The sequence below is a fragment of the Urtica dioica genome, chromosome 8 (assembly GCF_054948205.1).
Source record: "Urtica dioica subsp. dioica isolate 48M chromosome 8, U.dioica_male_clone48M_v1_H2, whole genome shotgun sequence".
In the NCBI taxonomy this organism is placed as follows: Eukaryota; Viridiplantae; Streptophyta; class Magnoliopsida; order Rosales; family Urticaceae; genus Urtica; species Urtica dioica.
The window spans coordinates 12,116,718-12,137,550 of NC_142763.1; the positions used below are offsets into that span (position 1 = coordinate 12,116,718).

The 20,833-nt window shown below is 37.0% G+C and overlaps 2 protein-coding genes across 3 annotated transcripts; both read right to left on the reverse strand.

The window, feature by feature from the left end:
* Window positions 1-4,243: 4,243 nt before the first annotated feature.
* Window positions 4,244-5,530, reverse strand: LOC149388169 (two-component response regulator 24-like). The gene is made up of 2 exons (XM_089624686.1): window positions 5,245-5,530; window positions 4,244-4,567 (listed from the first exon to the last, which is right to left on the reverse strand). Exons 1-2 carry the CDS (start codon window positions 5,494-5,496, stop codon window positions 4,391-4,393), a joined length of 429 nt encoding a protein of 142 aa, XP_089480812.1. The 5' UTR covers window positions 5,497-5,530; the 3' UTR covers window positions 4,244-4,390.
* Window positions 5,531-7,167: 1,637 nt separating this feature from the next.
* On the reverse strand, window positions 7,168-16,087 carry CLASP (CLIP-associated protein). 2 transcript variants are annotated; one of them, XM_089622916.1, is made up of 21 exons: window positions 15,496-16,087; window positions 14,961-15,116; window positions 14,799-14,861; window positions 14,358-14,426; window positions 14,014-14,176; window positions 13,175-13,333; window positions 12,967-13,064; window positions 12,492-12,566; window positions 12,344-12,412; window positions 12,155-12,240; window positions 11,958-12,075; window positions 11,435-11,533; window positions 11,005-11,353; window positions 9,105-10,786; window positions 8,833-8,934; window positions 8,571-8,675; window positions 8,359-8,433; window positions 8,210-8,278; window positions 8,015-8,083; window positions 7,742-7,843; window positions 7,168-7,634 (listed from the first exon to the last, which is right to left on the reverse strand). In XM_089622916.1, the coding sequence occupies exons 1-21, from the start codon at window positions 15,826-15,828 to the stop codon at window positions 7,473-7,475; spliced, it is 4,203 nt and encodes a 1,400-aa protein (XP_089479042.1). In that variant the 5' UTR covers window positions 15,829-16,087; the 3' UTR covers window positions 7,168-7,472. The 2 variants fall into 2 exon arrangements, with proteins under 2 accessions (XP_089479042.1, XP_089479041.1); XM_089622915.1 differs by having other exon boundaries at window positions 9,105-10,870.
* Window positions 16,088-20,833: the final 4,746 nt, after the last annotated feature.

Sequence of the window (20,833 nt, forward strand, 5' to 3'; positions counted from 1 at the left end):
TAAATATTTATGAGTTTTGGAAGGGAAACTTGATAAACCAAGCATTGTGTGACACACCATTTGAAAATAAAGCTATGTTTTGGTACTCTTAAAAAAACCAAGCATTTTTAGTGATGAAAAGTCATAAATACCCTGCTGCTTATTCTTCCTTTATCAGAGTTAAATGCCAAGTGAAATCAGGTTAACAAATTCGAAATAAAAAGAGGGAGCAAAACCACGCACGGCAAACCCCCACGCACGAATGGGTAAGTTTCGATCCCTAATTCGATGATATTTTGTAAGAGATTTGTTTGATTTCCTGAAGAAAAAAAAAAGAGTTTGGGTTCGTCATGTGGGATCCAGGAAAAAGTTCGAATTTGTTGTCTGTAATTTCGAACTTTATAGTTGTTATTTTGATTGCATTTCGAAGCTTACGATGCGCACGCCCTAATTCCTTTAAACTCAAATTTGTTGGGTCTTCTATGTAGTTAACCAGTTGAGAGAAGAAAAATGGGTAAGTTTCGATCCCTAATTCGATGATATTTTGTAAGAGAGTTGTTTGATTTCCTGAAAAAAGGAGTTTGGGTTCGTCATGTTGGGTTCAGGAAAAAGTTCGAATTTGTTGTCTGTAATTTCGAACTTTATAGCTGTTATTTCGATTGCATTTCGAACTTTTTAACTTGTACATATTTGACTTCTAATGTCTACTTTTTAACTTCTTAGCATGTTCAAACGTTAATATATATATATATATATATATATATATATATATATATATATATGTTGTTTATTTGATGGTACTTGGGAAGCACTGTGGCAGCCCCCGAGACGGCAAACACCGTAGCAGCCTCCGAGACGGCAACCACCGTGGCAGCCCCCAAGACGGCAACCACTGTGGCAGCCCCTGATGACGACGACGACGACTTCGTCAACCCTCCGCCGAAAAAAGACCCTCCGACGAAAGAATCTGTCCGCGTCTATGGTAAGTTCATGTTGATTTCAAACTGTTTTGCCTATATTTCATGGTTTATTTAAACAATTTTCAAAGTTGTTTGTGCTTTTTAATTATTTTATGTTGGATTGTGTAGTTTCGAAGAGAAGGAGCAAGCGGCCCATAATGCATGATGATTACACTCCGTTGAACACATCCAAACTAAAAAGCCTGAAAAAGGGGTGATGAAATTTACTTTGGTAGTGTAGACTAGTTTTTTGGAGGAAAATTGGGTTTGTAATGTTTACTGGTAATTACTTTGGTAGTTTTGAAGACTAGTTTTTTGGATGAAATTTGGTTTGTAATGTTTACTGATAATTACTTTGGTAGTTTTGGAGACTAGTTTTTTGGATGAAATTTGGGTTTGTAATGTTTACTGAAATCTCTGAAATCCATTACAAAAAATAACTGAAAATGTCCGAAATCCATTTAAAAAAATAACTGAAAATGGTCTGAAATCCAACACATGAATAACTTGAAATGTTTGAAATTCAACACATGAATAACCTGAAATGTCTGAAATCCAACACATGAATAACTTGAAATGTCTTAAATCAAACACATAAACTAACTGAAAACTCTGAAATCCATTACAAAAAATAACTGAAATGTCTGAAATTCAACACATGAATAACCTGAAATGTCTGAAATCCAACACATGAATAACCTGAAATGTCTGAAATCAAACACATAAACTAACTGAAATGTCTGAAATCAAACACATGAACTAATTGAAATGTCTGAAATTCATTACAAAAAATAACCGAAATGTCTGAAATACAACACATGAATAACTGAAAACTCTGAAATTCATTACATAAAATAACTGAAATCTCTGAAATCCATTACATAAAATAACTTAAATGTCTGAAATTCAACACATGAATAACTGAAATGTCTGAAATCCAACACATGAATAACTGAAATGTCTGAAATCCAACACATGAATAACTGAAAACTCTGAAATCCATTACATAAAATAACTGAAAACTCTGAAATCCATTAGCGTCCGATGCCAAAATGAGAGGAGGCATTGGTCTTCCAGCCCAAATATACGCAGCTTCATGTTTCAAATCGTATAACGACTCATCGACACAAAAAGCTTCGTACATAGCGATTAATAGCTCCGCCCAAGATATGTCTTTCGCGAGTGCACGCAGTTCGAATCGCGATTCATTAGTATATTCCCATTTTGTACCTTTGTTCACCCAAGTACCATCAAATAAACAACATATATTAACGTTTGAACCTGTTAAGAAGTTAAAAAGTATACATTAGAAGTCAAATTTGTACAAGTTAAAAAGTTCGAAATGCAATCGAAATAACAGCTATAAAGTTCGAAATTACAGACAACAAATTCGAACTTTTTTCTGAACCCAACATGACGAACCCAAACTCATTTTTTCAGGAAATCAAACAACTCTCTTACAAAATATCATCGAATTAGGGATCGAAACTTATCCATTTTTCTTCTCTCAACTGGTTAACTACATAGAAGGCCCAACAAATTTGAGTTTAAAGGAATTAGGGCGTGGGCATCGTAAGCTTCGAAATGCAATCGAAATAACAGCTATATAGTTCGAAATTACAGACAACAAATTCGAACTTTTTCCTGGATCCCACATGACGAACCCGAACTCATTTTTTCAGGAAATCAAACAAATCTCTTACAAAATATCATCGAATTAGGGATCGAAACTTACCCATTCGTGCGTGGGGGTTTGCCGTGCGTGGGGTTTGTGGGTTTTGCTCCCTCTTTTTATTTCGAATTTGTTAACCTGATTTCACTTGGCATTTAACTCTGATGAAGGAATAATAAGCAGCAGGGTATTTATGACTTTTCATCACTAAAAATGTTTGGTTTTCCTAAGAGTACCAAAACATGGCTTTATTTTCAAATAGTGTGTTACACAATGCTTGGTTTATCAAGTTTCCCTTTTGGAACAAAATTTCATTCTACAATTATTTATAACTTACTTATTATGCTCCATAAAAGTTCCAAACTTTTTATTTTGAACGTTGCCAGAAAAGTGGGGTGGCTTACCATAAAATACAGTAATTCACAAATATGTTAAAATAAAATTAAAAAAATATATATGATATAGTTCAAATAATTACCGGCATTATTAAAGGAGGTTTTAAGAAGAAGAAAAACATCAAAATATATCAATTTTATACATTTGAAGATGTGGACGCAAGCAAATATAATGCACTTTCTGCAATATAAAACGGCGTAACAAATTAAACAACGTTCGCCGGCCAATATCAAGAGAAAATGAAATTTGAACGCAATTTCCCAAAATTTCAATCCTTGCAAAGAATATTTGTGATACATCTTGGTCTGTTCAGATAAATCTTGCGAGATACGATCTGGTTTGAATTTTGTGGAGGTTTTATTTTTCTTCAAAGATTTATTACCGATATGATTTGTGCCGAGTATCTTCAACCATTTAATTCTTCGAAATCCTAGTGGCATCATAGAGTTCATTGATCTCTAGGCTAAGTGGGTAAATATCCAATTCGAGGGTCCTTACTAAAGAAAATAGACACAAATTTTAAAAATATAATAAATATGTATTTTCTGTTTCTGTTAAAACCGTATCAAGTTGCTTTTTTTTTTTATTAACCGCGGTTAAAATATAACACATATTATAAAGGTCTTCACCAGTGTCAAAATAATTGTCACGTCGAGATATTTTTTATTCGTACGAATTTTTTATTTTTTATTTTATAAAAAAATAGAGGTCTAGACCACATGTTATACATTTTTTTAGACTTTATGAGGATAAAGAATAAACATTTAATTCATTTATATAAATTTTGATTATTAACTTTAGCATACATCGAGAATTGGAGTTTTATCTAAATTTTAATAGGTCAAATCTACCAATTTTTCAAAGTTAAACTCAAGATGCGTAAATAGTCATAATAATGTTTGGGAACAAGATGTGCTGAAGAAGAAAAAAAAAACTAGGTGACGTGGGGGAAAAGAAAAGGAAGCAGAATTCTTATGTGCTTATTATGTGATTCAGTTTACTTTAGTGGTACCGTGGCACTTCCCTAACCATGTAACCACATTTTAAATCAATTGTCACAATAAACCATAGTAGTTATAATCATTTTAATTTGATAAGACATCTCTCGTTATGCCTGATTAACTATCACCTGTTTACATGTTAAATTTTTAGATTAATAAAGGCGCACAGAATTTGCTATCATCATCAAAGCTATGGTAATCATCAAAAAAGAAAGAAGTTGATATCAGTAGAGGATTCCATTTTATTCAACACAGCAACACTGACTCTTACAAAAAGAATCTCTGATACTGAGACTTCCATGTTACAGCAAGAGAGAGAGAGAGAAAAGACACAAACATGGGAATCCTCTTTCTTGATTAACTGATCCCGGTTTGAGGATCAATCAAGGGTCGTTGTCAATGGCGGCGAGGATGGGAACAAACTTGTCGGGAGAGAAAGGCTTCTCGATGTACACGTCAGCGCCGGCGTCCATGAATGCCTGCCTCTCCTCCTCCGAGAACTCCAACGTGATTCCCACGATCACGCTCTCCACTCCCATGTACCTTAGCTGCCTCGTCGTCTTTACTCGCCACCCACAACACAAACAAACAAATTAAAAATATTTGTTTAATCAAGAAATTTGGATACAAGTCCAATTCTCAACGTATATTAAAGTTATTTCTCTCCCGTCACAGTCTAAAAAATGCATAACTCGTAATCTAGATTCTAGACCTCAATTTAAAAAAAAATGATATCAGACAATTATTACAGGTGACGATCTATTTCTATCTTAAGACCGTGGTTGATAAAATAAAAAAAATCAACTACATATGAATTTAAAATGAAAAGAAAGCAAGACATTTTATTCAAGGCTCCATTAGATATATAGCATTATTTACATATCCGATTTGTTATTTAACCAACGTTTAGTAAGTTTTTGGTAAATAGCTTTAAACCATTATTTACACGTTCAAAAAGATTAATTGTAACAACAAAAATGAAAAATAAAAATATGTAAATACGTCAAGTCTGCGGTTATTTACCTAATATTTACTTAAGGTTGGCTAAACATCAATTCCGAAAGTCTTAAGTGGGTTAGTTTCCTATTTTTTTTTTTTTTAAGTAATTGTTAGAACTTGTGTCTATTTTCTTGAAGGACCTTCAAATTCGACTTTTACCCACTTTTAGCAATAAGCGCGGGAACCATTAAAATGCTGACACGTAGAAATTGATTCATATTTATGTTTTTGTTTTCACCTGGATGCCGGTGGGGTTGGTGAGATGAGCGTCGACGACGATGAGGTCGAAGAGGCGGCCTCCATAGATTAGCTCGGTGGCAGCGTCACCAGAGTCCACAGCCTCGGCCTCGGCTCCATAGGCTCTGAGGAGGCCTCTCTCATAGGTCCGGAAGAAGAGGCCTTCGTCCACCACCAACGCGCTGATCCGGTGCCTCCACGATATTATCGGGCCCCGCCTTCCTCCGCCACCGCCGCCATCAGGGAATGCCATTCTCTACTTGTGAATTCTTTTCTTTTTTCCCTGAAATTAATCATCAACAAATCTTATTTAGATCAATTAATAAGTATAAGAAAATGTATAATTTTAGGATATATTGAGTAAGAATCAACATATAATTCGCTAAAAGCAGGGACGGAGCTAAAAGAATAACAAAAAACTTGTAATTTTCTTGTGCTAAAAGAATTTTTTTTTATGAAGAGTTTAGTTTCGAGGTTCGCGTAATCATGTAAAATGTAGGGGAAGCTATGGATTTCTAGAGCTCCTTGGGTTTGTGCAACAGAAGCATATTAAAGGGTTGAAAAAGAAGAGAAAATTTGAGAGACTAGTGTGGAGATTTGTGTGCTTGGGATTTTCTATGATCAACCTACCAATAGAGCTTTGGTCAGTGTTGAGTGAATTCTTTGGATGTGCTTTGATCGAATTTATATATGGAGTGGAGAAAGATTGGATCTCTGATTTTTTTCTGTCGATTTCCAAAGCGGAGTTTTCATTGACATGACACGAAGAAAGCTAAAGAACACGATATTTGCATTTAATGGAGGCGGATTCTAGTGTGCAGAATCTGCTGGCCAGATTTTATATTTATGAAAGCATTATCAAGTTTAAGTACATAAAACGTGTTTATAACCATCGTGTAACCGTCGAGCTAAGGCTGATTTTTGTTTTTTTTACCTTTTTGGATTTCAACACTCGGTTATAGATCGCGCGTATTGAATGAATTAAGCTGCAAAGCTTTGCCTAGAGTAACTGCTTGCTCGAGTTCATTGAATGTGAAACTTCTCAAATCTGTTCCTTCCCTTTACTACTTTTGAGTATCAAACTTTTACTTGCTTTTATCCATGAACACCATTTGTTCACAACACTTTGAGATAGCTTGCACATTATGCTAATTACGATCTTCCGTGTTCACTAAGGAACCTTCAAAGTTCTCTTAATTGATGAAAAATATTCGAAAGAGACCACTAGACATTTAAAAACAAGACCTACTACTACTGCAAAAATGGGATTTTACAACACTTAAATAACCATTGTAGAATCCTGGAGATTCTACAACACTAAAATAACCATTGTAGAATCCTGGAGATTCTACAACGATACCAGAGTTGTTGTAAAAATTTCAATCCACATGAAAAATGAAAAGGGGTTGGTTTTGAAGTTGTCTAAAAAATTCGCTATATTTTAACTATATTTAAAGTATGGCTTATTCCAAAACTATTACCATTTAGAAAGTTTTGGATCAAAATTTAATAATTATTTTTTATTCCAAAGTTATGACCATTTATTGACAAACTTGCCAGTAAAAATTTTATTTATTGACAAACTTTTTCATAATTTTGGTCAAAAACATTCTAAACGAATACAAAATCTCTTAAAACTGGTGATAGATAAAGACATACACAAAATCACGTTGGTTAACGAAGATCGAGCGTACAAATAATTGAAATCAAATACAGAAGATAATGAATACATGTAAATTTACAAGACATGAAATACTCGCATGTTTCTCTTTGCTTTTCGTTTAAACTTTCTAGTACATTTCTACCACTTGCTTGAGAAGTGTTTTTCTCCATTTTGCACAGGTTAAAAAGTATTATACATGTGTGATTCTCATTTCAATATTCGCTACACATGAAAAAAAAAAAAAAAAAAAAAAAAAAAAAAAAAAAAAACCTCTTTTTCTTCCATATGATATAAATGTTGGCAAATCTAGGACAACACCAAACAGATATCTAGTTCCCTACAAACAAAAAGCACTCTGCCACCACGCCAAACAAACAAGGGAATATTTCCACCCCAAAATAAAAAGGAATTACAAAAATATTTGGAAAAAGAATAGTGAAAACACAAACCACCCACTTCAAAACGTATTCACACTATACAAAAATACATACCAAAAACCTCAAACCCAGAAGAAAAAGAAAAAAAAAAATTGTTCCATTTTCACAAAAAAAAAAATAGCAAACCAATTAATCCTGGCTACCTTCTATTGCCGTCCCTGTCCGGGCCTGCGAGATCCGATTAGCGTAGAGCGTGACCAACCTCAACTGAGTGCTGTTAAGTCCCTCCAAGTATGGCACAAAAGCCTTCCCAAGCATGATATACATATCCACTAGACAGAAAACAACAGTCTGTACCGCCGCCAAGGATTCAAAAAAATTAAAAACAAAATCAAATGTGGAATCCAATGAAGGCAAAAGCCAAAGTGTAAATGAATTAGAGCAGTGAAGCCATTTACCTTGCGAACATCAGCACTCTGGTTTCCGAATGCTTCAAAGAGAGCAGGCAAAAACGAGGGCAGCTGAGTCATCAACTCATCCTGTGTAAGCCTGCCCACAAGCTGAAAAAGGGAAATGGTAAAAAAAAAAAAAGAAGTTTGATCAGCAGTGAAAACTAAAATAAATAAAGCCATTTGAGGTTGGAGTTGGAGCCTATGGTTTCAGAGAAAACATATCATCATTTCTTGTGTTATCAGAGTGAGAGATAGTTTTGGAAGAGACGTGAACAATACCTTAGTTAAACAATTTACGCACGTAACAAGAGTCTTCTCATCTTCAGTTACCAGCAATGGGACAATAACCTGAGAAATCAACAAATGAACAAATTTCAAAAAGAGAAAAGAACACTGTCAAATTGTTTTTTTTTTTTTACTCCTGCCTTTTCATTTGTTGTTCTTGGTGAGGTTAATTTTATACGGGCTACGTACACTTAAACATCTGAATGGGTCATACTGATCCAATACAATCTTCAAGCACTGCTCTGCTTCATTTGATACCTGGAAGGGGAAAACATTAGTTTCAAACATACAACAACCACAAAATTAGAACAAAAATTTATCAGCAGATTAGGGATTACTTTAGGAACTATATCCTTTGATACATGAAGTAGCTTCTCAATTACGATCTCCACCGAGTCTTCCATGGCGTCTTTCTATAACCACCCAAAAAAAGATACAATCATACATAAATAATCCCTGTTTTGAAACAATGATATACCAGCACATAGGCCTTTTCATTTCAAGTGTATTTGTAAATGTTATCAGTTTATAATAAATGTACAAAACGAACCTGGTTTTTAATCATCTCAACTATCAGCGAAAGGGAGAGTTCACGAACTGAGGAATCAGAATCATCCAATACCTCAAGCACAACCGTCAAAATTTGATTGTAGTACTGCAAAACGAACAAGAAACTACTATTACAAAACTGATTGTGTGATACACATACTTCTAGGAGAAAACGAAGCAAAAGACGTGCTCATCAGGCAGACATAAATTATGTATCTAACAACACTACTCACTCTTTACAATAGAAATAGAATTTAACATACCTTATTCCAAATGGAGTGATCGTTAGCCATGGAAACTTCGATTAACTGTTGAATTGCATCACGTTTACTTGCACTAGGGCTTCCCTCAGATCCATGAGAAATCTAGCATACAGAAGAATGTATAAATATAAAGTAATGACCCAAAATAATAATAGCAACTTCGTTATTATTAAGTTGTGGCAGTGAGTAAAACAATAAATAAATATAAATTTTATCATGCTTTAGTGGTATCATAATGTGATGATAATTTTCAGAAACATTGTAAAACTCACCAGGTGAAGAATTTGAGGAATGCTGGGACCCGATTCTTGCAGTGTATTAATCTTCAAGGTCTTAAGACCATGGTTACTGAAATCCAAGTCAGCATGGGCTGCAGTATCATGCCCAATGCTTTCAGCGAGTCCAGTACGATCCAAGCCCATCAATTCATTAGCATCTGCTAGAGTAGAGCCCTCTAAATTCACACCAGTGTCAACGTTTTCCAGTTCACCAGTCCCAGAGCCCAAATTCTGACCCGTAGAATTGCTTCCATAATTTAGATCCTTGGTTAAATTCAGGTACAAGTTATCGTGTGTTTCATCAGAAGCTCCTTGGCCGTAGCTGCTTGTTACCACGGCTGAATCTTGGGTAGAACTCCACTTCCTGCTCCCATCACCATCAATCGAACCCGCCGAATACCTTCCATAGAAATTACTCTTCTTCGGTACAGTCGCATACCCTTCTTCAGAAGATGTCCCGACCATATCAGATGGATCATATGAATTTTTAGACCTCTGACGCTCTTTTTTGCTCTGCAAATAGTTCATCAAATCCACTTCAATTCGGGGAGTGAACTGTTTCAGAGCCCGTCTCAAGCTGTTTTGTTCTTCGACGGATAGGCTAAGAATGAAATGCAGGACAGCCGTCGGATCAAAGTGAGTGTAAACAGATATAAAGCAGGTGATAGCTGCTTCCTTCAGTTTTGTATTTTTGTCGTGGACCAACGGAGACAATTTAGCGAGCCATAGTTTCAATATGCCACTGTTAAAATAACCTTCGGAACTAACTGTATGTCTGTTGAAGGAACCAATGCCAAACTCGATAACAGCCAACTTGGCTTTCGGAGACCGTTGTTCATCTAGCGATCGAAGTAAAGCGGGCAAGAGAGAATCTACGGCATAAGTTTTTCCCACGATATCCAAAGTCGTTGAGCAAGGCTGCCTAACCAACTCCTTTGGATCAATCAATCTCGAGAAGACATGTGGTAGAATTCTCTCCATATAACTTTCAAAGGGCCTTCTGCACGATGGGATGATGTCTGCCAGAGTCGAAAGAGCTGCCTGAGCAACTTTATGGTGTGGATCGTCCAGATGTTGGAAAAACAGCTTCATTACCTTCTCGAAGTTCTGAAGGACTTCTTGAACTCCCCTTGGACCCTGCTGTAGCATAGACCGCAGATAGTTGAACGCAGAAACCCTAGCACACCAGTCAGAAGAAGGACTCAGTCCCTCACTCAGAGCATCATTGAGACACGCGGGACCCTCAGAGAAATTCGACATCTCACCAACTGACAGCTGGGTCTCGTCAAAACTTCTTCTCCTGCCGGCCGACATCCGTCCACCAGTGTTCTTTCTCAGAAGTGGCCTTTGGAAATTAGGGACATGACTGTTGTGTGAATCTCTGAAGTTCCCGTCTCTGTAATGTGCGTCCATATGTTGCCGATCAGCTTGAGAACTCACAAGTCTTCTAGACTCTCTTAAGTCGTTTCCATCTTCAACGGAACCCCTTTCGTGAGTCCTCTCAGAAGCCCTCTTTGCCGCATATTGCGAATATGTCTGTCCAGCTTCAGTAGATGTGTTGCTTCGATACGACAATTTACCAGAATCTTTGGAAGCTTGAATTTGAGTGATGATATCAGATAAAACCAAACCACCATTGCGGTTACTACCTTTGTTCATGATAGAGGCAGTTGAATCTGTCATCAAAGAGTTAGGGAGGTTATTAGAAGCTGATAGAGCAGCTGGAAATGGTGGATCACGAGCTGATGGAGGTTCAACTCCTGCACTAGGGGCAAAAAGGAAAAAATTTAGCCGCCCACAGTTGAATCCATGTTTTACAGATTTAACGGCTTTTAACATAGATGTAAGCATCTGGATATAACAGAAATGCGAAACAAGTGAATTCATAAGGTACCTAGATCCAGACTAGACGATCGAATATTGGAGTGATGTTTATCCGACAATTCCAATCCTCTAAGCATGCTTTCGATTGCGGAAACCTTTTGCTTGCTTGAATGCAATACACTTTCAAGACTCCGTTCAGTACCTTTACCGAGTGATTTTGTTGGTGCGTAAAGACCAGAAGATAGTGACGTGCCTGAGGATATAGTTGAACTTCTGTCCATCGCTACAATTGCAGACGTTCCATATCCAGGTAAATTTGAAGGGGCGGATGGGTGACTGAATCCTGCCGGTGCACCTCTGTCACGAACAGAAGGAGAAGCATGTCGCCTATGTAAACCTCCCTCCTCTTCGTTTATTAGCTGAGGGGAAAAATCATCTTTAAACAACAAATCGCATGCGAAGAGCATAACTTAGAACGTTTTAATAACTGGCACAAATACCCTTTGAATAACAGGATCGAAAGACGAAAACAGACGCCTTGAGCGCTCTGGCCAGGTCTTTGAAAACAATCTGTAGCACATTCTTGCAGTTGAGCGCACCTGTAAAGGGATTGTACGAGACATAAATAGTAAGAACAGAATTTAAGGAAAACGTAAGCACGTATAAGCAAAATTCAGATCAGCATCAGCTAACAGCATTAGCATACAACAATAGGCAGAGAGCATAAATGGTAGGCCTTTAACAACAATTCATGGTCCAGAAAATGCTAATGTACTAACAATTCCATTATATGAGCAGATGAGAGACTTCTTCCAACTAAAGACTTTTCTCCCCAATATGAATTCCTTTTCGAAAATGAGTATCCAATAAAGATGCTATTAAAAACTAAAAACTCAATCCCAAATGCTTACATAAAATTGGGGAGTAACAAATCTTTACACCAAAAAAAAAAAATCATCGGCACCAGTTACTAAAAAGAGAACTATGCATTTTCATCCTGGATGAATGTTTAATAAAATATACCTCACTCATTGCATCTGCAACGCAACACCTTATAAGATCTTCATACAAATCAGCAGACCTCTGTATTTCAGGTGCATCAGGCCAGTGTTCTAATATCAATAACGCATATTCACAACACCTAAACAAAAAGGACATTATCATGAATAGAACCGTATAATCATACATAATTCTGCAGTTGAGGTCATTTATATCAGTACCTTGCTCGGAGAACTGCATTACGATCATTCTTGGCGCAATCTGCTATACGAGGAAGAGCCCGCGCAACCTTGCAGTTACGCAACATCTGGAAAGAAAAATGAGTTCCCCCAAATTATAAAAATTATAATAACACAATGTTTCAGAGAATAATAAAGGATAATAATAATAGTTTGCATATATAAAATTACCGTTTTGATGCAGTTGTCTGCAGACTCTTGAATTACAAGTACAGTAATCACAACGAGCTTAAAAAGGGCCTGGTAAACCATACAAAATACTCAATAAACTTCAATGCAAAAAAGTTAGTGACAAAAAGCAAGAGAGCATTGCACTTACAGGTATAAACATGTCTGCACACGCCTCAAAATCTCCCAAGAGTTCTTTCGACAAGAAACATAACAAATGGCATGCCTAGGAGTAAGTAAAAAACAAAGCTTATATCAAAAGGAAATAACCTCAAATAAATTTAAGCTAGATACATAGATATAAATAGTGCTAAGTATCTATACACCGAATTGGTTGATTTTTCTTCCCCGATAACAATCCAGGCTGTTTTCAACAATACAAAATAAGCTGCCATTCTGATATCTGCTCAGTGCAGAGTCAGATCAATCATCAATATGATGTGGTACGGACGAAACAAGTTGGAAAAATACCAGAGCGAAAGTGAAAATAGCAATTTCCACAAACATATAGATAAAGAGAATGTAGAGACCATCCTCCATATTCTAACAATAACCAATCATCAAAAGTTCTTGATAAACTAATAATCCATTAATGGAAAGGAGCGCTTGGTGGGAAAAGTAGTCACCTGTTTCACTATGCTAGACCTTCGATCCGCTAATTGCGTGCTCAAGGGGCCAACCAGTTGTTTCAATAGTCCACGAAAACATGGATAGTCAATGGCACCTAGGGAAAAAAATCAACGCCAGAAAGAGGGGAAATCAGAAAAGAGGGAAAATCTGCCATTTGATTTTACGTTCAGATAGGAAGGTGAAACCGGAAGCAAGCCAACAAACCTCCATAAATAAGGGCTTCAATTCTTTGCATTGCAGCAATACGTACGGACCAGTCTTTTTCTGGAACAAGAATAGATGCAATCTTCTCCAGCTCCCTTGTTAGCTCCTTCTCCGAGTACACTTTAATTGGTTCAACGGGTTTCTCAGTAACATCATCTCCTGTACCAATCCACAGCACATAGTAAGTTTTAGTGGCAATTTAAAAAAATTGATTTAAATTGCAAAATAAAATAGTAGAAAATTAATTACAACTGAAAAAATAATATTGTTAATATATCAGAACAGCATGGGCTTTTAACAAGTTCAAAAGGTTTCAGAGTATCATCTTCACGCGTATCAATGAGCAACTCGTAGTACTTATTAAAGGCAATATGAGAGGCTAACTTGAATTGCAAGTTAAGAGCGCATACGGAGTTCTTCCATGTTTCAAGTTTGCCCGAGATTTTTTATGTTAAAGCCCAACCCAGTCCAGATTTCATCTAACAAATCAATAAATAGGTTTCCGTAATTTGGTAGATTCAAATTAGGAGTTCCACTTTGTGTGTCCTAATTGGTGTCGAACCACTTAAATTAAAATGAATCATTATTATTGTTGGATTAAAATTAGGAGTTCCCTTTTCAGAGTCTTAATTGATTCCTAATTAGATACAGTTTTATTCATATTTCTAGGTGAGTTCACAAGGTATTGTAAATGTAAGTCCTGGTATCATCAACAAGGAGACAGATGAACTTGCATGCAATAATAACAAGCAAGCAACAGCGAGAAATAGTACTATTAAAATGTAATTTCGATCCAAAAGTAACCGGATCCTCATAACAGGATAACAAAGACTGCATACCTCCAAACACTGTCTCCCTTGCGGAACTCTTTGCCTTTGGACTACTTTTCTTTGGGTTGACACTCACATGTTTACTCTCTCCAGCAGAAAAATTACTTGATAGTCCTTCTGAAGAACGGACCTTGGGTTCGATTCTCTCTAACCTGGCATTAATGTCTTTTACCTGCAATTCGGTGTTGCATATATCAATCAATATAATAGCCAAACAAAATTGAATCCTATATAGGACTAGGAGGAGTGAGCTACAAAATTGACTTGAATCAAAATTTGTACCACCTATTAACACTTTGAATAAAATAAAGATTGCTTTTTGGAAAGCGAAATTCAGGTAATGCATCACATACCATAGTTGAGGGAAGACGGTGGCGATTAAGTTCCTCACGAAACTGGACCCCAGCCTGAGTATACATCTCCTGGAGAAAAATAAAATGCGGTTGAATGAGAAAGCATAACCAGTAATAGAAAATTTCAATGAAGATTCTTTAGAATCAAATATTAAACAGAAGATTGCTATTCATTTTTACATATGCAAATGGTAAAATAGGAAAAATCACACTCTTAGTTATTTGGAAGGCAAGCCATATAAGGAATAGATTATTGAATCTTAAAGAGGAAAGTCAAGTTGGTCAAGCAAAACTCTGAATTCTCAGGGTCACTGCAGACAAGTTATATTTTCAAGAATAGCAAGAATGAAAGGCGCCGGCTACTTGGTTATATTTCATCTCTTCAACAAGTTTAGCAATGAACACAACAGCTCTATTGTAGCGATGTAGAAAACAACTAACCTCTATACATAATATAGCTGCTTCCCTAACAGCAGGGTTTGGATCACTTAACATCTGCAAAGTCTGATGAAAGAAGCAGACACACATGAGTTATATTTTCCCAGGTAAAATACTAAGTTCGAACAAACATTTCTTTTCACATAAAAATCGAGAAACACGTACTGGGGGAAGTATAGCTCTCTGAAGAGGGAGTTCAGTAGAAGCGAAAAGACCAATCGCTGACGTGACCGTCCTCGCAAACTCTTCTCGGACTCTCCAACTTTTGTGCATCCACGCATAAGACCCTGCTCTTTCAACAATGATTGTCGGAGAAGAGACCTACACCACATAAACATTTCAACCATAAACAGCAGGATATCAATCTGATGTTACTAAGTTAAGAAAACACAAATAGACAACCACTTTGATCCTCCGAATTCTACCGATCAGTCCACTTCAAACAGTAAGAAGAACCAAACCATTTCTTAAGCGAATGGAACTTTCACTTCACACAGCTTAGCTGTACTAAAATTCAACGCTACAATGAACCAAATTTCGGTCTGCCTTAATACAGTAAACCATGTAGCAAATAAAAACAACTAAGCTATAATTAGTAAGACCTAAGATACATGCACCATCACCATAACACAGCGAATAAAGTACTATAATAGAGAAACATTCAAAATTGAGAGACAGAGAGAGAGAGAGAGAAATGAACCTCCATGAGAGTGAGCAAGAGGCGGCGAGCGGCGTCGCGGACGGGCTGTTTGGCATCGCCGAGGCGCTCGACGACGGCGGGGACGAGAGCGTTGAAGTGCAACTTTAGATGCTCGCCGGAGAGCACGGCGGCGGAGGCGAGGGCCTGGAGAGCGCCCTGAGAAACCCTAAAGTTATTGTCTTTGAGGAGATCCAGGCAACAGTCCACCAGCGCCGTGACCTCCGACGAGTTCAGCCCCTTCCGAGAAGCCTCCAAGAGTTGGTGGAGCCTCTCCACGCCGGCCATCCGCTCCTTCGTGTCCTTCGCCCGAGCGAGCTCCATAGCCTCCTCCATCACTCAGATCTGACGAAGATTTGCCGATCCGGCGGCTGAATCAGGGCATAAGCGGAGGAAAACGGCGCGATTGAGAACCGAATTCGGCCTGAGGAAGTTCGAATGTTCCGGCGTTTCGGTGCTTTGGTGAAGTGAGAGAGAGAAAGAAATGTGGATTTTCACTGATCCTTTTTCCTCTTCGTCTCAACGTTGCAGTGAGTGACTTCAAATTTCTCGGCACTGTTTGAGGAGAGAGAGAGAGAGATTAGATTTTATTTTTCTTTCTATTTATTTTGCCAGAGTGAAAAGAGAGATGAAGAAGAGAGAGAGAGAGACTATCTGGTGGCGGAGGGGGTTTAATTGTTTACCACTGGTTTTGTTCTGATTTACGGATTCTACCACTGTGCATGTTACGAGTCGACTATCGCAGCGAATTCTTTTCAGAAACCAATTTTATATTTGTTCAGTCGCAGAGTCGGAGAGCTTGCTGGTTTTGAGTTTGACCCGCCCGAACCGGACCAACCTAAAATGAGTTAATCTATGGGTCAAGCGACTATATAACCAAATAGAACTTAAGCTTTTGCAAAATAGTCATAGTTTGTCAACTATAAGCAAACTAGCCAAAGGAAGATTAATCTAAGTTGGATTAAATTTAATCCCAACGAACTATAAAGACATAATGTAAGGTTTATGACGGTTAGATTAAAATTAATCGAGGCAGGATTAAATTTAATGACAATCTGGAAATTGAGGATCTGAAGCATAACCGAAACATCTCCTTCTTCGGCGACGCGATTCTTGCGTCCTCGACGCTCGCGATGTTCCCGATCGCTCCGACGGCGGCGGCGAAACCGGATCGCTGCGGGAGAAGACTCGACGGTCTTAGGGCGCCTTCTTCGAAGACGATTCTCCGAGCAACGTCGTCACCGGAGGCGGCGATGACGGAGACGGCGAGGGCGGCGAGATCGCGGAGGGAGTGGTGGTCGAGGAGGACGAAGCCGATTCTGCCGATGAGGACGAAGTCGATTCCCCCGGCGGCGAGAGTGAAGCCGATTCCGTCGATGAGGACGAAGCCAATTCAATCATCTGATTAAAGTTTTTGAGAGATGGCTATTTTACCAAACAAATGAAAGCTATGACTATTTCGCAAAAGCAATAGTTTGAGATTAGCTAGTTCATACCATTTTTCCTTAATCTATTTGCTTCAACTTGTTGGTCCGAACGGGAGAGATCAAAGATTCACATTATGGATGATCATATGGTGTCGTTTACTAATCATCGTTAAGTAAGAGGGTATAATCGACATTTAAAATAGGTTTTTTTTATTGGGTCCTATTTGAAATTAGAATTCTTGAAAATACTCTAGTAGAAATATATTTTTACTATGGTATTGTTTACACCGGTGAGTAACCATTTTTTACTCTTTTAAAGTGTGTTTGGTACCCGAAAAATAGAGAAAAGAGAAAATGGAATCCAAAAAATTAAATAAAAGCGAAAGTATGAGAAAAATGTATAATTAATAAATTGATTGTATTTTTTATGGAAAAAATCTGGATAAAAAATAGAATCCATTCAAATTTATTTATATGGGGACTTTGTCTTTGACGATTTACTTAACTTTTGCTCTTTTTTTATGATTTCTAGACACAATATAGAATTTTAATTTTATTTCATTAAATTTTAACTTTCTCTGGTATATTAATTTTCCTTCGCATTTTTTTTAATTTAAACGGAACCTTGTGATATGCAGCTATTTTACATTTGTTTTTCGCTTTAAGGAATGTAACCATTTTGACTATAGTATTTTATGCTCATAAACTGAAAAGTTTTTTTAATATAACCAATAGACTAAGGGTGTATATGTATAAGTTATAAAACGATAATTATTAAAAGTGCTATTTTTATTAGTTGAAATGTATTATAAATGGAACGATTAAACTAGTATGTGATTAATTCATTCTTAAATAGTTAGACTCGATATTGCATGTAGAATATGATTTTTAGGTGTATTGAGTATGATCATTTTGTGATGTAGTATATACACAATATAAACAGATTTTGTTAAGATGTATGGTTGAAGTAAGTGTTACAATACATATAACAAAATTACTTTAATAGTCAAGTGAGAAATCATCAAAATTTTGAAGTGGTCCTAAATTTCGGAAATAAAAATATAATAATCTTGAGGGAAAATCCCTTGAAAGTCTTATTGGACCCTGATATACATCTTTAAAATAGATTCCAAGACCATTTAAAATCATGTAGTTATTTTAATACTTAATTAATTTGTATAAAAAATAAACAAATCTCTAAAATGTATTGTAATTAGACTGTAAAAATGAGTTTGTAACTAATCGAATACTATTACCAATTATTCTAATCTATCTTATCAAAATCAGTTGAAAACTTGAAAGGCAAAATATTTTTTTTATTTAATTAATTTTGTTGTTAGTTTGAAATACATATGTCGTTTCTAATTTATATTGCCCTATTGGGTCTCCATGGACGTACTTGTTTGTAATTGTGACTCTTATTCACAATTACAGTCAATAAAAAGTCTATTTACTAGACTCGATTATTTGACTTGAGAGTTGTGGACCAACACACAAGTTCCTTTTTCAACTATTTTGTCTCTACTCGCATATTTTTCATGAAGACTTGCAACAAGGAGGTCATGATAAAACAAATTGTCATGCAATTTAGTACGTACGTTCACAAATATTTCTGAATCATGTTGGGCTTAGGTAACATTGGATCTAACCCTAGTAGGTAGTTTTGATCATGTTTTATTTTATAAATATATATTATTTTTGACAAGCACATGCCAATCAAGTAGTTGTTGGAGCTAACTTAATTTCTATGCCTTAAATTTATTTAAATGCATGCAGATAACATAAAAGAACATATATCGTATACAACTAAACGACAATAATAACTAGAATAAAACGAAAAGGATGACTTTTTAATTATACATCATTTCGGCCGACAATCGTTGATAATAAATAAGAGGTATTTTTAAGCCACATTAACTCACAGTCTAACTAAACATATTGCACTTAAATATTTTCTTTATGTGCACTTAAATATCCTTTTATATGCCGAAAAATGTACAAGCACAACCTAATTCAAGTTTCAACCAAGCATTTCTAGTTTTTTTTTTTTCCTTCTTTTAGTTTCCTTTTCATGCGATCCATGGTTGTAAGCAACTGCAACGATCGCTAATTAGTTATTGCATATAATGTGTTCTTAATCTTATTGTAATTTGTGTTAATCGCGTTTTTATATTAGGTGTGACGAAGTTCTTCTCTTCTCGCCATATTCATCTCGTCATTTGTCGTTCTCGTCATGTTCTTTAGATCTTCGTATCTCCAGGTCCTTGAATCTTTAGGTCTTTGGGTCTTCGAGCTTTCGGATCTTCAAATCTTTGGGTCTTCGCGTTCTTTGTGTTCTTCGGAACTTCGAATTTTCGGATCATCAAGTCTTTGGGTCTTCGGATCTATGAGTATTCGGGTCTTCGAGTCTTTGAGGTTCGGATCTTCCGCGTTCTTCTTGTTCTTCATGTTCGTCACGTTCTTCGTCGAGTTCTTGAGCTTTAGCCTCCTCGAGTCTTCAACCCTTTGAACATCTCTCCAAAGCCTTGTCTTCAATCCGTGAAACCTCTTCTGAGACCTTGCCTTCAACCCGTGAAACCTCTTCTGATACCGTGCCTTTAACTCATTAAACCTCTTCCAACACCTTGCCTTCAACACGTGAGACCTCTTCCGAGACCTTGCCTTCCACCCCTCGATCTTCTCTCCGAGTCTTCACGCCATCGTGTTCTTCGCGTTCCTCGTCGAGTCTTCGGATCTCCGAGTCGTTCTTATATCTTCAAGGTCTTCGAATCCTCGCACCTTCACCTAAGCACAATAAAACCTGAATCTAGAGAGACGCGAAGGGTGTTCCCTCGGTGCGCGTTCTGACGCTCAACATTAGTCGTGTTGTATTGTGTTATATTGGTCAACAATTTGTGCTCATCTCTATTTTTTTAGAGAGATAGTCGTGGTGTGATTTTGGTAGAGTTTTCACCGTTGAGAGCACTTACTTTGTGTTGTGAGTGGAGATGGTATTTATAGAAGCCAATGGGTTTGGTGGGAAGTACTTGGTCGAATGGTAGAGACGGTCGGGTGGTCTTGACCGAGTGGTGGAGACAGCCGGGTGGTCTTCTTTTTTGACCGACCGAGTGGTCTTCATTTTTGGCCGACCAGGTGGTCATCTTTTTTGGCTGACCAGGTGTTCATCTTTTTTGACCGGTCGATTGGTCGTCATTTTTTAACGATCGGGTGGTCGTCATTTTTTACTCGCCGGGTGGTCATTTTTTTTAGCTGGCCGTGGTCATTTTCTTTGGCTAGCCAGGTGGTCTTCTTTATTGGTCGACCGGGTGGTCATTTTCTATGGCCAACCAGGTGGTCATGTTTCTACCATTGTACTCTTGAAGATTTTTGAAGAAGTTTAGCTTGAAAACATGCATTGAGAGTCACTTTTGAGAGCTCGTTTAAGATACATCTTATGAGTCTTGATTCGGAGCTTGGCGCGTGAGTTTGTGAACTTGATTTTGAGTCGTTATAAGGACTTATGAATTCGATGTGTGGTCTCGAGAGATATCTTTTTAGATGTGATATCGATTTGTTGAGTGGACTCTTGATTTGTCTCGCCGACTTGGAAGAGTACTTGCCGACGTGCTCTCGAGATATGACTTATCGACGTGGTCTCGAGGCATAACTCGTGGAATGTCTCGTTGACGTGGTTTCGAGTCGTTTCGCGAATCTCATTCCGAGAGTTTGATCCGGAGTTTGACTTGAGCATTTTGTTTGTGAACTTGGGCTTTGTGCATGAGTTTGATGTGTCGTTTTTTTACTCTCGGAATGATATTTTTACCTTATGAAAATGACGGAATAACAATTTATATGTAAGCTTAGACATCGAATAATTTATTATGGTTTCGTTACTAATTGGCCATTGCAAAAATTCATTTAGAGTAATGGATTGG

Excerpts from the sequence above, each read along its gene's own strand:
- LOC149388169 (XM_089624686.1), bottom strand. The coding sequence starts at position 5,496 with ATGGCATTCCCTGATGGCGGCGGTGGCGGAGGAAGGCGGGGCCCGATA. Across the intron at positions 4,568-5,244 it reads CCAACCCCACCGGCATCCAG|ACGACGAGGCAGCTAAGGTA; the intron begins GTGAAAACAAAA and ends TGGCGAGTAAAG.
- CLASP (XM_089622915.1), bottom strand. The coding sequence starts at position 15,828 with ATGGAGGAGGCTATGGAGCTCGCTCGGGCGAAGGACACGAAGGAGCGG. Across the intron at positions 15,117-15,495 it reads TCTTGCTCACTCTCATGGAG|GTCTCTTCTCCGACAATCAT; the intron begins GTTCATTTCTCT and ends TATGTGGTGTAG. Across the intron at positions 8,935-9,104 it reads TTCCTCAAATTCTTCACCTG|ATTTCTCATGGATCTGAGGG; the intron begins GTGAGTTTTACA and ends TCTGTATGCTAG.